The sequence below is a fragment of the Primulina tabacum genome, chromosome 7, assembly GCF_025594145.1.
Source record: "Primulina tabacum isolate GXHZ01 chromosome 7, ASM2559414v2, whole genome shotgun sequence".
NCBI classification, from domain to species: domain Eukaryota; kingdom Viridiplantae; phylum Streptophyta; class Magnoliopsida; order Lamiales; family Gesneriaceae; genus Primulina; species Primulina tabacum.
The window spans coordinates 35,057,897-35,077,603 of NC_134556.1; the positions used below are offsets into that span (position 1 = coordinate 35,057,897).

General features: G+C 33.8%; 2 protein-coding genes across 7 annotated transcripts; both read right to left on the reverse strand.

The window, feature by feature from the left end:
• Positions 1-10,731: 10,731 nt before the first annotated feature.
• LOC142550711 (uncharacterized) lies at positions 10,732-11,705 on the reverse strand. The gene is made up of 2 exons (XM_075659788.1): positions 11,273-11,705; positions 10,732-11,153 (listed from the first exon to the last, which is right to left on the reverse strand). The coding sequence occupies exons 1-2, from the start codon at positions 11,703-11,705 to the stop codon at positions 10,732-10,734; spliced, it is 855 nt and encodes a 284-aa protein (XP_075515903.1).
• A 41-nt stretch (positions 11,706-11,746) lies between these two features.
• On the reverse strand, positions 11,747-17,105 carry LOC142551463 (uncharacterized). Of its 6 annotated transcripts, none has more exons than XM_075660712.1 (2): positions 15,995-17,104; positions 11,747-12,098 (listed from the first exon to the last, which is right to left on the reverse strand). In XM_075660712.1, exons 1-2 carry the CDS (start codon positions 17,028-17,030, stop codon positions 12,082-12,084), a joined length of 1,053 nt encoding a protein of 350 aa, XP_075516827.1. In that variant the 5' UTR covers positions 17,031-17,104; the 3' UTR covers positions 11,747-12,081. The 6 variants fall into 6 exon arrangements, with proteins under 6 accessions (XP_075516827.1, XP_075516824.1, XP_075516823.1 ...); XM_075660709.1 differs by lacking the exon at positions 11,747-12,098 and adding an exon at positions 13,272-13,591 and having other exon boundaries at positions 15,995-17,105; XM_075660708.1 differs by lacking the exon at positions 11,747-12,098 and adding an exon at positions 13,771-14,343 and having other exon boundaries at positions 15,995-17,105.
• Between the last annotated feature and the right edge of the window lie 2,602 nt (positions 17,106-19,707).

The window sequence follows — 19,707 nt, forward strand, 5'->3', positions numbered from 1 at the left end:
GTTGTGCTACTGAATTGCTGGAATGTTGTGATCTGCTGATTTCTGATAAATAACATTGCTGGAATGTTGTGCTACTGAAATTTTTTAACTATTGCTCTGTAAACTTTTGTGTTTCCCGCATTTGATGACTGCTCGCTGCTTGTATATGTTAATCTCCAGAATATCATTTTAACTTCAATTGCAAGCTACTGTAAAGAGTAGCACACTAGTCTTGTACCTGTTAATCTCCAGAATATAATTTTAACATTTTGCCAATTGAGTAAATGAGTTAGGTTAGTATTGAGTTTTGAGTTTCTGCTTTTGTAATGTGTGAATGAGAAAGCATCACACATAATAAAAGGGCAGCGTTGAGAAAAGAACTTTCATTTTGCTTCAACTTTAAACACTGTCATTTACTCTTAAAAAGGCAGCATTTTTTGAATTCCCCAATTCACAACTTAGGTAGAAAATCCCTTTGTTGCTGCAGCTCCACTAAGAAATACAAACTTATTGTGTTTCCTGCAGCTCAACTAAGAAATGCATACTATAACAGCAACTGCACAATAGTACATTACATGTGTATGCCCTTTGGAAGATGGAGCATCTTTGCTCGGACATGAACTTATGTAAAAAAAAAACATTTCAAAGTACACAAATTCCACAATTCACAAACATTTTGCAAAATCATTCTTAAATATAAACATCACATACCAACATGTCTTTGGTCTTACCCATTTATCCTATGCTGCTTACTGCTGCTATAAGTACGTAGAAATTGTTCTAAAACTTGATAATGTATTTTCCAATTCAACAAAGGTAACAACTTCCAACAACATATTTAATCATGGTCGCTAATTTGTAGAGATTTCAAATTCTCTACAATCGCTTCCAAATTCTTCTTTATCTCATCCAAGTTCTGTTCTATCCCTTGCAACTTCTTTATTTGTTCAGTCTGCGAAACTTTTCCCTTTGTATTTGAACTTGAAGATGTAGGTGAACTTGAACTTTCATTTACACTAGAGTTGGAAGAAGTGCATGTAGCTTGTTTTACCTTAAATGCGTCATAAGCTCTTTCTGCCTCATCTCTATTTTTGAAAGACTGGTGGACAACACCCTTATGTCCGGTAACTTTAGAAGATGCTTCTTCCCACGTATCATAAATACCTGGTTCACGTCCAACAAAGACAACATATGTTTTCCCCTAAAATGTACAAAAATTCACAAACTTTTTCAACACGCAGACACAAAATATTATAACTAAAAACAATTAATAATTTATAACTCACCATTGTCAAAACTCAGCAAAAGAAGTATAGCAATGATTCTGGTCCTGTGCATAGCAAAATGAGTTGGAACTAGAACATGTATAATATTTCAATCCAAGCATGGAATCACAAATAAAAAGGAATTGCATACCATTCCATTTTTCCAAATGTATAATATTGCAATCCAAGCAATGGATTGCACACCTAACTAACGGTAAACATACGTAGTCACACAACAAATCCATCAAATATATATAATTCTAAATCGAATTTCACTAAACACTGCAACAAGCAGAGGCTTCAAATTGCACCTTAAATCGAATTTCTCACAATATATATCATAGGCTTCAAAATCCACATTTTTCGAATCCAATATTCGAAAGAAGAAATATTTTTTTTTGCCATTTCATGCACAAAAAATCCGAAATCGAATTTTTTGCCATTTCATGCACAAATTGCACCTTAAATCGAATTTCACACAATATATATCATAGGTTTCAAAATCCGAAATTCCCAAAATCTTCGGAATAAGAAATTTCCAGCTACCAAGATTTATCTTCTGATTTTAGAATCTTGGAATTTGTTCATCGGAAAGAGCACGGTCGAGAAGCGTACTCTTCTGATTTAAGAATCATCTTTCGAAGATGACCGGAAAGAGCACGGCCGAGATCTCCAATTTTACGCTCAATTCAAGCTTCTGAGAGTGGGGTGTGTTTCTTTTATTTTCTTCTGAGCGTGAGGTGTGGTAGCTGGAAATTTTTGGGCGTAGATAATGGCCTGTTCTGTTGATTTTGTTCTTTTTATTTTTTAAAAAAATAATAAAAAAAAGATAACCCAGCTGCTGGCGCCCAAGAATACCCTGCACCCATGGGGTGCAGGATAACAAGTCTCTATAAAAAATCAAATTAAAATTTTAAGCATTTGTCGTAAAGCCGTTGACCCAACCCGGATAGATGTGTCGACCGTTGGATTTTTTTGCTCGAAATTTTTTTTATAAATAGCTCCCACCTCTTTCATTTTTTCACAGGACTATCTCTCAATTTTCAATCTCTCCTTCTCAATTATCAAAATATCAAGTCCCGATTATTAATTTATTGTCAATTGTTTATTTATTTCTTAATTACTTTAATTTATATTTATACGAATGACTGGATCAAAAGGAAAGGGAAAGAACATCATGCTCGAGTTCAATAATCGTGATTTCTTTTATTCATTGTCGACTGCCATGATCTTAATTTTTTCGATGAAACAAGGGTCTCAAACCAATGCTGCCTCTCAACAAACACATAATCGTTAGAGTCAAGAAAATATGAGCAATCTGAAGGCTCCTAAAACTCGAGAGACGCCTCGCCACACATCCGATATTTTCACCAAACATTTCGACAAGGTGTAGTGTTTCCGTCCGATGATTTGTAAGCCAAATACAAATATTTGTTCAAAAATTACCAATTTCAACAAGGATGTGGTTATAAAACTTTAACATGGCACGTCGAGACGGATCATTCAATGAAATTTGGTAGTGATCGTTCTCAAACTAAAATGTCGGCATCTCATCTCAAACATGTAACGACGATTTTCAACTATTTAATTTTCGAATCTAAATTTAGAGAAAGAATAGCTAAATATTGTGCGATTGAATAAATTTCTTTTAGTTTTAGTGATAAATTATCTTTTGAAATTGGTTTTAAACAAGTGAAAATCTTTCTATTAAATGTATCCCACGAAATATATTCAAACACACACTTTAAAAAATAGTTTTTGAACAAAAAAAAGAAGAATTAAATAGAGAATTTGCTAGTTTAAATACATTATGTTGATTTTTATATGAATATTTGGAGTGATCATTGTCAAAGTTGTTCATATATGAGTATTGCATATCATTGAATTGATAGTTCTTTGAATATTCAAAAAAGATTACTCGTATATAAATGTTTTAAGGAATCACAGACGACACAAAATATTTATCAACTTATATTTGTTATTTTAAAAGAATATGATTTAAATTTTCAAGCCTTTTCAATTTCTTTTGATAATGCTATTGAAAATTCTTCTAGTATTAATGAGCTCATTAAAATATATAAATAATAAATGTGGTAAAATTTTCATATTAAGTGCAAATGTTGTATTTTAAATTAGTATGTACAAGATTAACTAAAAAATTTAGAATAACATATTAAACCAATTAGGACCACAATTCATTATCTATTGACACATTCCAAGCTATGAAACAATGAGATAAATTTTGCAAAATAAATGGTATGAGGCCTAAACGGTTTGCATGAGACGTTCTAACTCATCGAAATTCAACATATAAATTGTTATTATCATCTTTTGAATATAAATAACATTTTCAAGTTCTTGATATTTATTTGTTTTCAAATCAATTAAACATATATTATTTGGGAAATTTTAAAAGTGTTTACTGAAGCTAGTGATCAATTATCTAGTGTTTATTATCATACTTCTCATTTAGTGTTAACACATTATTGCAACATTGCATGTATTTTTAGTGAACATTTTAAATCTAGTGATAATGATTTAGTTCAATGTATTTATGTCATAAAAATAAAATGGAAAAAATATTTTTTTAAATTTTTTTGAAATATTATGTGGTTTTGTTTTAGATGCTAGACTTAAATTAGACGATTTACAAGAAATGTTAACATTATATTATGATTTTTTAGACCTTACGGAATCAATTTAATCTATCTCATTGATTTTGTTTAATACTAAAACCCATTTATATGATATTTAACATTAATATAACACCAAATATGGTGGACAAAATATTCCACATGAAATACCATACATTATCACTAGTAATATTACTTCTAAACTTACTAAAACACAATTTTATTAAGAGAGCGGATGAAACGTACACGAAGATCCTCATGTTCTAGTCAGGGACTTGAGAATTATTTTACTACTACTTTGATTTTATGAAGCAAAATTTCGACGTCACGATCGCAAAAAACACAAACATAACCAATATTGTCTATAATGGGAAAACAATTATAGCTTGCCCTATTATCATTTCTGTATCGACAATTCAATATGAGTTGCAGTGGATCAAGTTTTTAGTATGAGAAGAAATACATTGGATGAGAGACGCTCTAGCTTGATACCGGAAAATTTGGAAGCCCAATATTTGCTAAATAATTGGTCAAAACCCGCTAGCTGAATACAAAATGTTAAAAGTGATGAAGAAGATCAAGATAAAACCGAGGGAACATCTGGAACAATGACGAAAAGAAATGTGAGTGATTGAGCATCACAACTCCTAAATGTATGTATGTAAAGGTAAGCGAACTACGTAAACTTTGATTCATCTACATCAAAAGATGATACATTGGTAACTTATATAATTATAACTATATAACTGTAAGTCTATTTTTATATTTTTTGTGATTTAAATATTTATTTAAATAATATTTCTTTAAAAAAACAAAAGGCTTAAACCGAACATGAGCCATGTGGTTAATCGAGCCTAGGCCTGGACCTAATCGACCACAAGCGGGCCAGTTAAAGGGTCGGAGAAATCTCGACCCAGGCCAGACCCGTGACCAAGTCTAGGTCCAAGTCTGAAACGCTGACATAAAAAATTTATTTATTTATTTTATTGTCCTAAATTGTAATATTTTTTTAACGTAAATTTTTTTTGTTATTTTTATTTTTTAAAATTATTATTTTATTATTATTAATATAAATATATGAAACTTTAATTTTTTTAAAAATATCATTGCTCATTTAATACAAATACTATTGTTTCAGATTTAACCATCGCTTTATTATAAACTAGCGATATGTCACACGCGTCGTCATGTACATTACATAATAAAAATTATTATTATTTGTTTAAAAATAATTTTATTTTCATATATTTGTTTTACGGTAAATTGCTTTAAATCATGAAACACAAGTCCTTGTCTGAGAGATCATGTTTCTGCACTCTTTGATCCACAAGGAAAATTTTTTGTATTTCTTGGGCTACAAATCCTCTCCGATGTGAAAATAAGTACAAATAATTGAATATCTATATCTATATTCTATATATACATAGAAATATGTAACTTTAATCGTGAATAAATATATATCACTTTAATTGTGAATTTACTTTGACGTCCTTATTAATTGTCTTCATTATTTATTATCCAGTACATTTTATGCAAGGAATATAATAAACTTTAAAAACTATATATGTTTTGGTTCCAAGAAGACGAATAGCCGGCTGATGTTGATGTTTTTCTCTATATGAGTTATTTCATGTGTTATTTATTTATTTTTTTAATAAACAAACCAATCATCAAAGAGGTAAAAAGAGTTATTGGGCATCCTAGGAGATAGTAGCCAACAAATTAAATAAAACCAACACGGTAACAAATACATCAATATAACAATAGTTCGGTAACGTTCGAAATACAATGTTAGGTCTGAATCTTGATCTTCTTCACTATTTCGTGAACATGTAAGACACTACCTGCGTGCAAGTTTGTTACATGCACGCCGCTGTCATGTTCAAGTCTAGAGACGCCTATCATTTTCGCTATTTCCTTCAGCAATTTCTCTTCAATGGGTCGATTCAAACTTTTGTCCATACAAGAACCAGCAGGCTTAGGAATCGCTACTGTGATGTTACGCTTATTATTCAGTACTCTTAATATATCTGTGCATGAATATAAGCCGCTTTTTATGCGTTAGTTTAACGTTTTGTCTATGTCATTCTGCTATGTTCCATCCTTTTTGGTAACTTGCGTTTACATTTGATTATAATATTATTACTCGTTTTTTTATTGGGAGCCAAGTAAGTAACAATTTTTTCTCATGTCATTATCTAATCTTCGGTTAGTGGATGTTGCGCAATATTTGCCTCTCAGGTTTTGCTTGTATCTCCACAGGATTGTCTTTCTAATCTCGGTATATAGCGTGTTTGATTTAGCCATCATTCACACTTTGTCATGCGTGGTCGGTGTACCTCCTCTGCAATTTCCGCTTATGTTGCGAGATATTATACAACCACAGACTTTAAAATTATATACTTCTTGTTCGAAATATATGTCAATCTTACAGTTACCTCCATAATATATAAGATTTGAAGAATTGTTCTATTTAGTCTAATTATATATATGTAAAGGAAAAAAAATTAAATAAATATTAAGATAAAGCAACCCACAAATTAAAAAATCGATTTATCAATACATTTTGGTTACGTTATGATTATTTTAGTTTCACAATTTATCATAGAAAACTTGATTTGTTGACTTTTAACGTTCAAATTAAACAAAAATTTGTTTTGGTTTAATTTTATTTATATCTCGTTTTTATGTTCCTTTTTCATAAGATAAATTTTTTGAATGCACATATTATTTAACTTGTGAGTAAGATCAGTTGACAATTGAATGTTCCATGAAAATAGTATTTATAATTTTAAAGTCAATGGATGTTGTCATATATATGCTTATAAGAATATAATATATTTATTTTAGTAAAATAATATAATAAATTAAGTATATTTTTTATGCTTATTTATATGATTATTGTTTCTCATCATGTGATATTTAAAGAAAAAATGGGGTTGAAAATATATTAAACGTAAATATTTGAAACACGAAAAATTAACTAGTCATAAATTACATGGACCAACCGTTTTGTTACAACATTCATAGTTGGCAAAAATTTGTGTGAGACGGTCTCACGGATCGTATTTTGTGAGACAGATCTCTTAATTGGATCATCCATGAAAAAATATTATTTTTTATACTAATAGTATTATTTTTTATTGTGAATCTCGGTAGGTTTGTCCCGTCTCACAGATAAAAATTTGTGAGACCGTCTCACAAGAGACATATGCTTCATATTTGTATGTCATCATGTACGGACAAATAATGTTGTAGCTATGAGACCAACGATGCCACTGGATATCAAATTCAAGAAGTTTAATGAACTCACTCCTGAGCATAACGCAAATGAAGACCAACGTAAGCTTCATCTTCGACTACTATTTCAGAATGTTTTCAAACTAATGTTTCATTAAATTTGTGAAAACTCTGTAGATGTAATTGGTTTTGTCAAAAAAACATTCGACCACTTCGTATTTATTCGAGACGAAGACCTGAACAATTGGACATTTAAGAGAAATCGTCCTCATGAATGAACGGTTAGTCATGATAAACAATGACTAAATACAACTAAAAAAATTCTTATATTTTGCTACTATATTTTACTCATTTTCTGCTGCACACTTTTAATGGTTAAATTTTCAAGAGGTACGAGACTATAGATATTGGATTGTGGGATGATTTAGCTGTCAATGAAGGCCAATTGGTGTGAAAAAAAGGAGGCTCGTGCAGCCTATTGCAGCAGCTATATGCAACGTCAGAATGCAAACACACTATAATTATATTAAACATCGCCTCTCATTTTTGCTTTTGATATTAGATGTTTCTCAATTGAAATATACACCGATGACATACGTTCTACTCGATCCACAATGCTCCAGAGCAGTTGAACTTACTAATGGTTAGATCACTTTTAATATCTTTTCATCGTAAAGCATTGCATCTAATCGTAGCTATGTTTTAAGTTTGCAAACTTTGTTTCGAAATCATTGTTTGAATAATATCGTATTAATCACTTCTTATATATTAACAATGAAATCAACAAACACTACGTCAAATATTACTGCACGTAAAGAATAGAATGCTGTTGAAAAGTTTGTGCGAACCAGCGGGGAAATTAATTAGCTGCTGACTTGGTCTATCTGATTTTTAGTTTAGTTACATTTATGCTTCTCTAATAACTATTTAAATTACACTGTAAAAACACAAAAAATAAGAACCAAAATTCTGCAAACTTTCACTCATTTACTCTTCTTCATCTATAGCAACTTTGTGCTCTCGAAATAACCATTAAATAGCATAACAAAGAGACAAGAACAAAATAACTAAATCTGCTCTCTCTGTTTTTTTAGAACAATTACTACTGTGTTCAAGAAACAATAAAAAAGACCGAACAACTCGTCTCTGTTTTACTGATGCCTGCATCCATTTTTACAAATCAACCACAAAAACCAGTGGAGTGTCTTCCCTTGACTGTACAAATATACCAATTGAAATAGTTCCAAGCTTTTAATTAACTCTACTTTTGATCTTTGTTAAATATATCATGATCACTACATATAATTATACACATATTAAATACCCTCTCTGGTATAAACTTACTGTGTTGATTGAAGATGGAACTGGAATCGCAATAATAACTATGTTTGGAGAAATTTTCGCATTGTTCATTCGGCGTTCTGTTGAAGAATACGTCAAAATCCGCAATCAAGTAGGCAAACCTACATATAAATTAAGATTAACAGTTTACTGTTCATTGGAGAGAAAAAAAGTTTTAGCTCATTATATCATTTACAAGTGTATAACTAATGTTATATATCTCACATACGGTATAGGACATCGATGATATAATCAGCCACAACAAAGAAAGTCATAGGTTTATGTTAAAATTGGATATGTCCATCACAAACAGTTAAGACATGGTTTCAAAAATTGTTGAAAGTGTTCGAAACCATGCTCGCTTCACTCCAAAAATATCAACAACAAAAAAAAGATGATTAGGAAAGCTAAATAATGTAAGCAAAGAAGGATCAAAGAGCTACACTTTCACATCTTTGAGAGAAGATTCCCGGTCGAAGTAAAGCACACGACACTACTATAGGAAGAAAGGACGACGAGCTTCTTTAGGAGTATACAAAACAAATTAAGAGACAGACTGCATGCAAAAAAAAAAAAAAAAAACTGGTGCTATGACGACCAAATAAGGGAAACTTTAAGAGATTTCTCATTGTGTTGTCAAAACTCGTTTCACTTTTTTTTAAAGTACTCGTTTCACTTTTTATGTAACTATTTTCTCGTTTTTTATCTGATTTGTTTTTAAATTCGACATATCATATGATATAATTAGTTATACAAAATTTCAGTTTCATTGTCTAGAAAAATAATTCGGTTTCATTATTATCACATGTGAAACACACCTGCATCTTCCTAGTACAGTATATATATGAGTTTTCGATACCACCTATTCCACATATGTTATAAAGATATGTTTCGGTGTATAAAAATATTTTACATATGGTTTTACATTTTATATTTCTAAAACTGAAAGAATAAATCATGATTGTGTACCCAATTTGAGTCAATTAATACCACAAATTTATAAATCATTACGTTAATTTAATATTTGTGTACCTAAATTTCCCAGTAAGTATTGATATTAATAAACTTGTTCCAATTTTATACTTAAAATCTTATTTTTTGTATCACATCTGATATATTTGGTACTCAAATATGATCGATTAATATTATATTTTCAATGTTTTATATCAATTTTCATCCTTTAAACGACATAATAACATGGAGTGCATAAATTTTTTTTTGTGGATCAGATAGTGTAGAAACATATTCTCTTTGTGTACCTAAATTTCCTTAAATTAGTACTCAAACATGTACAGTAAGTATTGGTATTAATGAACTCGTTTAAATTTTTTACTTAAAATCTTATTTTTTACATCAAATTTGATATATTTGGTACTCAAATATCATATATTAATAATATATTCTCAATGTTTTATATCGATTTTCATATGTTAAAAGACATATGAACGTAGAGTGAAGAAAAAATTTCTTATATATGGATCAGAGAGTGTAGAAACATGTTCTCTCTGTCAGGGAGTAACCTCAAAACCCAAGTTTGGGTTAGGAGATTTAAATGCAATTTATTCTTATTATAAATATAATTTTCTATGTTTAAATCATTGTTAAATACATTAAAAATGATATACTAAATATTTAAAAATTACTTTAGAAAAATGTTGATAAAGATTGGTGAGATTTTCAAAAAATTATTAATAAGTAAATAAAATGAAATCTCTATTTAGCATAAATAAGTAATTGTTTAATTTTTTATTTTGTTGATATTTATTAAACTTTTTTATTGACTTCTTATAAATTGCAATTGATATCCTTAGTTTTTTTAGTTATTTCTCGGTCAGTATTTAGTACGACAAATTATATAGATACTAATATTTCCAGTTTTGCAATAATATATAAAAAAAAATGTCTGTCTACTCTTTTTTGAAACGGAATCACCTTTCATTAATCAGACATCATCCTTCTTTTTTTTTTTATGGTAAAGACTTGTAATATTATTAAGAATTAGTCATGTCCTTAGTTACAAGGTCTACCAACCAAAGAGGAAAATTCCCGAGCTCCCATACAAATGGGATAGGAGAAGAAATAGCAAAAAAAAGCAATAGAATGTGCCACTACATTATCCGATCTTCGCACGTGATTAACTCGAATCCCATGAACGGAAGTCAGTAGCTGACGAACTTCTTGCGCTATTACACTTGTGTAGCTCAAGTCTTCATCTAATCTGCCTTTCATGGTTACGAATTGCTCCACCCACAGAGTACCTATTTGTATTTTCATTATACACTGCATCTGTTTCCAGTCTTAGTTGATTCATCTCCGGATTTTTCCATCTTTTCTGGGTACCATAGGGGCTGTGTGATGGGGCAACAATTGATGGCTGTACGTGCTTCTCTGTATTCATTCAGCATGTGAGTACTCCAATCTGTGCTGATAGAGGTAAGGTTTCGGTCTTCATTGTGTAGGAGCTTCTGTCTTTCAAACCAAACAGCCCATGTATGTACCGCAAAGCACTCAAAGTCCTGCCGATTGAATTGCTCTTTCATCCACAAAAAGATATCCACAATATCAGATCTTAGAGCTTTTTTCAACAGTGTTTTGAATATGGTTCCATTCCAGCATGCTTTAGTTCGCGGACACCAGAAGAGAGCATGCTCGGTTGTATCCCTCCCGTAGTTGCATAGCCGACAGTGGCCGCTAACTGGCACATGGTGAGCCAAGAGATTTATTTCTGTTGGAATTATATTATGGAGGGGGTTCGCCACCAGAAGATACGAACTTTCGGGGGTATTGATAGAGCCCATAAGAATTTCCACCAACTTCTCGAATGAATCTCAGAACAATTTGGTGGGGGTTCATAGCATCCAATTTCCGTCTTATACCCATCCCGAACCGAGTAGCATCCTTTCGGATCTTGCCTCCAGTATCTCACGTCTTCTGTCAGCTCCCCTGCTAAAGGGATGTTCAGGACTTCTTCAGCAATGTAAGAAGGGAAGATTTGGCGAATCACTGTTTCATTCCAAGAACCTTGTTGGATTAGCTTGTTGACAGACTTGAAGTGTTCCTGGTCACTTAGATCGTGCAGAGGGTCTCGGACTCCAGGGATCCAGATGTCACTAAAAGTTTGAATCTTCTTGCCGTTTCCAACTCGCCATCTAATGCCTTTGGTTAGCAGATTCCTACTCCAGATCATAGATCTCCATATGAAGGATGGGTTATTCCCAATAGTAGCGCTCATGATGTAATCAGACATCATCCTTAAAATCTTGTTAAATTATATCATAAATAATACAAGGGACATGAACCGTAACATGAGGACTAGCATAAGAAATGATCATCCGACCAAGAAAATGGACCGCCATGTTTGCTTGTTTTCTAACATTTTGAACTCTCAAGGAAAGTTGTTCATGTAGGAGTTGACGACGAGTTGAAATAATAGATCCAAAAACTCCGATAAGTCCACATCCGTCCATGAGATTGCATCCACCACCATCTTGGAGTCCGTTGAGGTTATAGGCTTTGCGAAAGCCGAGTCTTCCGAGTTCCTTTTCAGTGCATAATATATCCCAATGCGTCCAATGTATCCCTTTTATCTCGTGGATGTAGAACCCCCACCAAAACTGCAGAACTCAAGCTGCGGAAAAAGCTGAATACAAAAGATACGTACATTACTATTTTGACTAACTGACCCTTACTATTTATATATATTATACAATACATTGACAGGACTTGTCGAAATTGATCGCTTGCCCCCTAGCATTTTCATAGATAGTCAAGATTCCGGCCTTCATTTCGCCACATTGATCCTTCTCAATCAAGGTGGATAGACCTGTGCGGTTGTGCGTCATGATTCTCAAAAAACCCTATAGTGATCACTCTCTTCATATGATGGATAACTTTAAATGTTGTATGATGGATAACTTTAAATGCTGCAATCACATTGTCGGGGATTTATAGATCCATTGCTCTGATACCAAATGATGAGAGACTCGTGCAACGACATGGGAGATATTCATTTTGTGACCATGAGAATCACAATCAACACAGGTTTATGACCACTAGAAAGTTATAAAATCATAGATAACAATAAACACAACGACAGTCACGAAATAAATAAAACGACACAACAAGACACGAAAATATATTTGAGAAACAAGGTAATCGATTATATACAAAAATAAACACAGGACAAAAACATGAAAATTTGATACCAAACATTGACTCATTGCTCAGCGAAGCAAGAACCTTCTTTCAAAACAGACTTAGTAGGCGATTATCGGCCAGTCAATATCCAAAAAACAAAAATATTATATAGGAATAAAAGAAGCATATGCCAAAACAGGAACAAGTTGCACAAATGAGTGAACACAGAAGGCCGGGTTCTAGATATGTGAATTAATACCACGACCCATTGCCTATATGATTTCCTATAACGAAGCAAGAACGGAAAGTATCTAGAAACGGACCTCAACCCACTACTTAGAAAAATAAGAACCTCGGTATCAAATGATGAACTTCACATGGAAACATCCTTGATAAGTTACAAACATGAGATCACATGGATCCAAGAGAGAGAGCTCACTCAAGCAAAAAACCAACGGTTTTAGGCTGAATATGATTCTATTTTCCCCCCAAAATGATTGAATACAATTATTTAAAGGACTCACTAGGTAACCATGACCTAATTGGTTCAATACAAGCAGAAAAACACCATTTTTCTTAGCTAATCTACAAATATGACGAAAACAATAATAAAAACTAAGTACAAATCCCAACAACCGTTAAAATATAACCACTTACAATGCACAAAATGATATAAACTAAATGTTAGGCCAATATGACAAAATAAACAACAAAAATCAATACAATGTCTTCAAGTTGATCCATTTTGTGCTCCTCCGTCACTTAAATTCCTTATGAAAAATAATCTCAATTTGTATCTCCTTGCTCATCGTCAAGCTCATATCACGTACCTTGTCCGATTTGTAGCTCTTGAAGAACCTCGAGCTGCTTGATATCTATGCTCAAGCAGCATAACCATCGTTCGATCGACATCATCTTCCCACAAATCATATATCCAAAATTCACGGATGATACTTTCTATAGAGTGATGGGGATCTTCAGACATTTCGAGAATAACTGAAGGTATTATGTGATTCATATCACAAGTATAATGGAAAGGAAGATCGTAACTTTCATGCTGATATATATGGACTAACTTATAACGACTAGTTTACAACAAATATTTTACAACTACTATTTTATAATAACGACTAGTTTATAAAGGTTACTTTATAACGATTAGTTTGCGTCGGTAATACAATATAAAGACGCTTCTTTTATTTAAATTTTTTAAAAACAAATATTAACATAAATTTAAAAAAAAAAAAACTACTTAAACATCAGCTAACCATAAAGACTAAAATAAATTTAAAAAAAATGATCGTCAACAAACAACACATCTACTTTAGGCCATGTATATGCATTTTCTTCAACTATTTTCATATGTCAAGGAAGTTGTCTGTCAATCCACTAGTATCCTTCATAAGAATATCGTAATCTATTTGCTTTAGCTCGATTTCCTTCAGGCCAATTTTTTTCGTTTTGATATTGTTGCCTTTGTCCCCATTTCATGTTGAATCCTTCATCTTCTATAACTTTGGCTTTGTTTTTTCTATTCCCCCTTTGTTGACCTATTGGATGTAAGCAGATTTCAGAGTCGCCATCAGTATTCGGATTGGTTGAAGAAATATGAGCCCATGATTCAGAAGTCCTCGTCTTCTTGTCAGTGTGACAACCAAGTGACTGGGAGCTCATTTCTCGCACGCTCTTTTCTTTGTTATCTTCCTCATCAACCTCGTGGTTTATATTTTCTTTCCGGGGTTGAGAGCCTAACACTGAAATTGGTGTTGTGACTCTCTATCGGATCCAGATAATTGGTCGGAAACATGAAAAACGAAGAATTAGGAACAACATTCGAACCAATGAGAATATTTTGTGAAAATTGTTTTGCATAAGCAAATCGAGAAATGTGAGGATTAGGACGATAACAAGTTTGAATTTTTTTTTGAGCCGATTAACATGAATTACCAGCATATCTAGCCTCGATCTCAGGTCGGAACATCCATGTCAAGAATGAGACCAGTTTATACATAGCTACCAACCGTTGATACATATTATTATGTCATGCATCTTGCCGCCTCAATTACCCATGGGACGATTTGGCTATTGGAGACGGGGACAAATCTTAAAATAGTTATATATCCAATTTGTTGAAGGCGGAAATAATGAGATCGTGCAATGGTTACTGCTATACGGGTGAGTGCCTTACCCCAAAAGAGCGAGCAACGGTGCCAAGCATTCACAATCTTAACCCGATGAAAACATAGATACCATTATTCCAACATAAAAATTATGGCAGACATGCATAATGGATTATCATTTCCCAAGCAAACGCACAGCAAAGAAGGGAGGAGGCAGAGCAAACAAAACTTTTAACGGATCATGGAATAAGGTCTCTCAAATTTTCGTCAGCAGAAGCCTTATTCGAGCCAATCCGAGGAAATTTCAACTCATATTTGAAAACTCTGGAATGCTTTCAAAAACACGTAAACATAAAAACATACACAAATATGACAAGAAGTCCACAACTATAGCTGATTACAATTTCAGTTTCAATTCTTTGGTCTAAACTCTTGTACTCTCCGCAAGACGCAACACCATAGTAAGGCACTTCACCTATGACTAGTAAGCACTCGTGGAATGATTCATTCCCAGCAGGCAGCAGCCATCACATCTTTATCGAAATTCTTCAACCATGGCAAGTCAAAATCCATAGTAATCAATAAATTCCTACATTGCTAGTGTTTATTCTAAATTCAGACCATATCCGAAAGCACTATATTTGCCATGTTATATCCGCGATGCAAGAAAAGATTTTCGTTTGAGCACTTGAAGACTTCAGAAAACACTATATTTCCCATGTTAAAATAGGGATGCGAGAAAACATTTTCGCCTTGGAAGTTGAATACTGGACTTCTGAAAACATCAAGTCACACAAGTCCAACACCGTAACAATTCAAACAAGTACCAGACTTGAAGCGTGTAGCAACTGGAGCTAACAGCTTTACACTAGAGCATACAACTACAAACTATGCTTCTACTGCCAACAAATAGTGAAAAGTGATTAGACAAATAGAGAGTAGAAAGTTGGACAATTAGATAAGCATTCATTCCGTAAGAAATCGAGCTAAAGCTCCATACAAGAAACAAGGCTAAGGGAGATTATGCTTTTCCTTCTTGGCTATCAAAAACCAGAGCGGCTCCGTTAACTAGATTTCTACATAGATGCTGCTGCTGTCAAGAAACATAGCTCGGCCAAATTGTGCACAAAGCTACGCTATCACACCACAACATGCAATAAGTGCATCAAATTTCTACAGACACTAACGAAAAACACACATGGGCAAAGGATCATTCTGTCAACTTAATGGTGAAAGACAGAATGTACAAAAAGATGCAACATTCAGCAAAATGACTAACCTATCTTTCTAGGCCTTCCCCTCTTCCTTTTCCCGTCTGTGGAGACCGAGGATACCACTGCTGAAACTGGTATTGGCGCAGGAATATTAACCGGGGGTGGGGGAGGGGGCTGGGGTGGCGGCGGCTCTGGTCCACCGACTTCCCCAGCATCCGGTGGCCCTTCATCCTCAAAAACTGGTGGTGGCATCCATTTCTGAGGCGATTCCACAATCCCGGCCACGAAACCCATAGGGAAGAACCCCCAGCAGCAGTAATACGCCTCCTGCCCCGGTACCGTGGGTGGCAGCGACAAAATCTCAGTTGCGGTAAACGCCTTCTTGCAATTCTCACTATCACACCTCAAACAACAACCCTCGTAAGCCCTGGGATACTCGTACAAATTGTAACAATAAGGACATGCCGTCCAAAAACTGGGTGGCAGCTTGGCAGTGGGAGTTCCAGTGGTGTTTTTTTTATTCACTTTTGTAGCACCAGAACCTCCTACTCCACCTCCGCTGCCCCCTTTGGTATTGCGTCGGACGGGCAATTTTTGGTGGGAATTATCTCCTTTCGGCTGTTGCGGCTTCTTCTGCTGTTGAAATGATTGTTGCTTCCTAGAAGCGACCAAATCCACCTTTGTGAAACGAGTGAGCTCCCCGTCGTACACAGCTTTCTTCGCCGGATCGGAGACAACGGCCCATGCTTCAGAAACGAGCCGGAAAGCTGAATCCGAAAAGGGTAGCTTGTTCTTGTCCGGGTGGAGGAGGAGACAGAGGCGCCGATACTGCTTTTTTATCAGTTCAAAATCATGGGTTCTTTGAGGAGGGACTTGAAGAACAGAGTACCAATCGCTGTGGTTGTTGACTCCCTTATCTGAAGCTAAAAGAACCTCGGATACCGCCAAGATCTGTTCGGTCCCTTCGAGAAGAGGCTCGGTTTCCTGAGCCAGGATGGCGAAATCTCTGCAGCCGCTCAAATCGTTGTTCCGGAGAAGCTTTTCGGCTATTCCGAGGAGCCGTTCTGCCTCCGTTCGGCTGGTGGTCGTGTGATGCTCCATGGGTTTTTTTATTTGTTTGACAATGGCGAAATTCTTTTGGAATTTGTACTACGTGAAACCCAAGAGAACCATGAAAATTGAAAACCACGATCCCAGAGTAATTGGGATTAAAATTGAGATAAAAATAATTGCTTATTGATCCCTGTACATTATCTCTCTCGACAATTAATCCCCAATACAACAAATAAAATTAAATCAAACGACCACTATTAGTTGAATAAGAAATGATAATACTTTTTCAAAAAAATTAAAAAAAGATAATTAACGATAACTTTATATTAAAAAGATATATTAAAATAATTTATCTATACAACCATCATATTATCAAATCATAATAAATCCATCTTTTGATTTCAAAATATTAATGAGAATCATTCTCATTTATGTCTCGATTTTTATTTCAAATAAAAAAAAATTACGTAGATTAAAATGTACGACTTGCCATTATCATCTTTGGATGCGAGTCAAAATTGTAACGCCCCGATTAATTTCGTTAATTCCTAAAATTTACTAAATACGACATTATACATTATTATTTGTTGCACAATATTTAGGAAATAAATAAGAAATTTTTGTCCAAATTGAAGCCAGGAGGTGCTCCACTAGATGTCATCTCTGATGTGCGTTTTTTTTATGTGAAATATTGAATTATTTCTAGGTATATATATTCCAACGTGTCATTCTCTTTTAAAAAAAAAAAACTTGATCAATTTATTATAGAAATACGATCGAACCGAGCTCATGACGAGCTAAGATGGAGCTTCAACCCATAAACAAGGACTAGTGCGACAATATATATTCCTAGCTATAACATAAGCAATGAAATCGAGGTTGGTCACCAGGAGCAGCTTGCGTTGAGTAACGATATAAGCAAATTCAGAAGGATTGTTTTCTGAATTTCCAAATACATCAACCACACTTTTCGAGTCTCATTCGAATACCACATTCTGGAACCCAAACTGCGCACCTCTCTTTTTTCGACAGGTAATCTCTCATGGAAAACAGAACATCAGCACCCAAGAAATCACCTTATTCATCCTGCAAAACCATTCACGAACCCAGGCCTCACTCGGTAAAGCCGCTTCTATATCACCACAAAAAAAAAGGTGGTTTACGACGGTCGAAACCGTTGCTAATAAAATTAGCGACGGTTTTTAATTTCATCCTTATATCGGGATTTGTTAACTATTAGAGACAAAGTTAAAATATTTAAAAAAATTATAATTAATAAATTTTAAATTTTTATATTTAGAATTTTAATAGTTAATATGTTTTCATTTTAAAACTTTTTACTAATGCATTTGAATATTTATAAAACATAATAAATTAAGTTAAATTTTCTCCCCAAAAAATTAAACTAATATATATATAATTGAATCCAACTAATATTATATATATATATATATATATATATATATATATAAATTTCGAATCCAACTTATATATAAACTAAAGTGTCCAATAAATATCATCAAAAAAATGCAATAAAATCCTCTGATGTCTCAATCTCGTAATCGTCGTGTTCATCGCCATCACCATCCTCGTGTCCATTATCATCGTCATAGCCCACCCAATGTGATGACCCGATATACTGCTGTGAGTAAATTGCGTCCATAAAAAGATCTATGCTTGTGCAATGGTTTGGCGACGAAGCGGCCGCTACGTAATCCTCTTGCTGTGAAGCAGCCGATGTGGGAGGAGCCATGTGAGTGGAATACAATGTCATATGACTGTATAGGTTCTCCTTGAGACATGCCAGCATCCAGAAGACGTATTTACTCTTCCAAAGAGGACATTCTATTCCTCAATACGCATCTAACACAAGTATAAATGTTTTATCCTACAAATATACATATACCACAATTTTAAAAATTGTGCTAATTTGCCCACAAGCGTGCTTATAGACATGGGTTGAGCAATCATCACCAATTTTCCAACTAACTGAGCAAAACTTGGGAGCTCAGGACGCTAGGCCAAGTCTGGGATTTAAGAAATCCCCTTGTGGATAATATTTGGCTTTGAATGACTCGCAAACAATGTGTCCGGCTTGGACATAAACTTCCAACCTTCCTTCCCGAGCATTTCGATATTAAAATTAAATAATTTATGGAACTTCCGTAAGCTCATATAACATATCCTATTCGCATCCGGTTCAAACTTTTATCCCCGACTTTCTTTGATCCCAACCAAAAGGAATTTCAATTTTCTTTGGAGTTCTCTAGCAAGTTACACTGGGATAAGTATGCACTCATATAATAAACAAAAAAATTGCATGCGTCGTTTCTTTGATGAACAATTATCTGCCCTATTTAGAAATAGTTTTTCCGCTCCACCCTTGAACTCACTTCTACATTCGACTCAGAAGATAATTAAAGATCGTGCGCTTGTTTCTGCCAATCAAATTCAAAAGGAGAGTGGATCTCCTTAACGCAGGCCTCTCCCGGGAGTTATCGGTCCTACAACAACATCATTGACAATAATATTGTAAGTACCCGAATAAATGCATAACATAATCCATCTAATCCACTGTCGATGAAAATGCATCTTTGTAAGAGTTTTTCCAAGAATTCCCAATATACTTGGTCACAAGCTTTACTTATGTCAAAATTAAAAACTACCTTCCCGTGATTTTATGTATAATGAATGGCCTCGAAGGCTACGAGTACATCATCCAAAG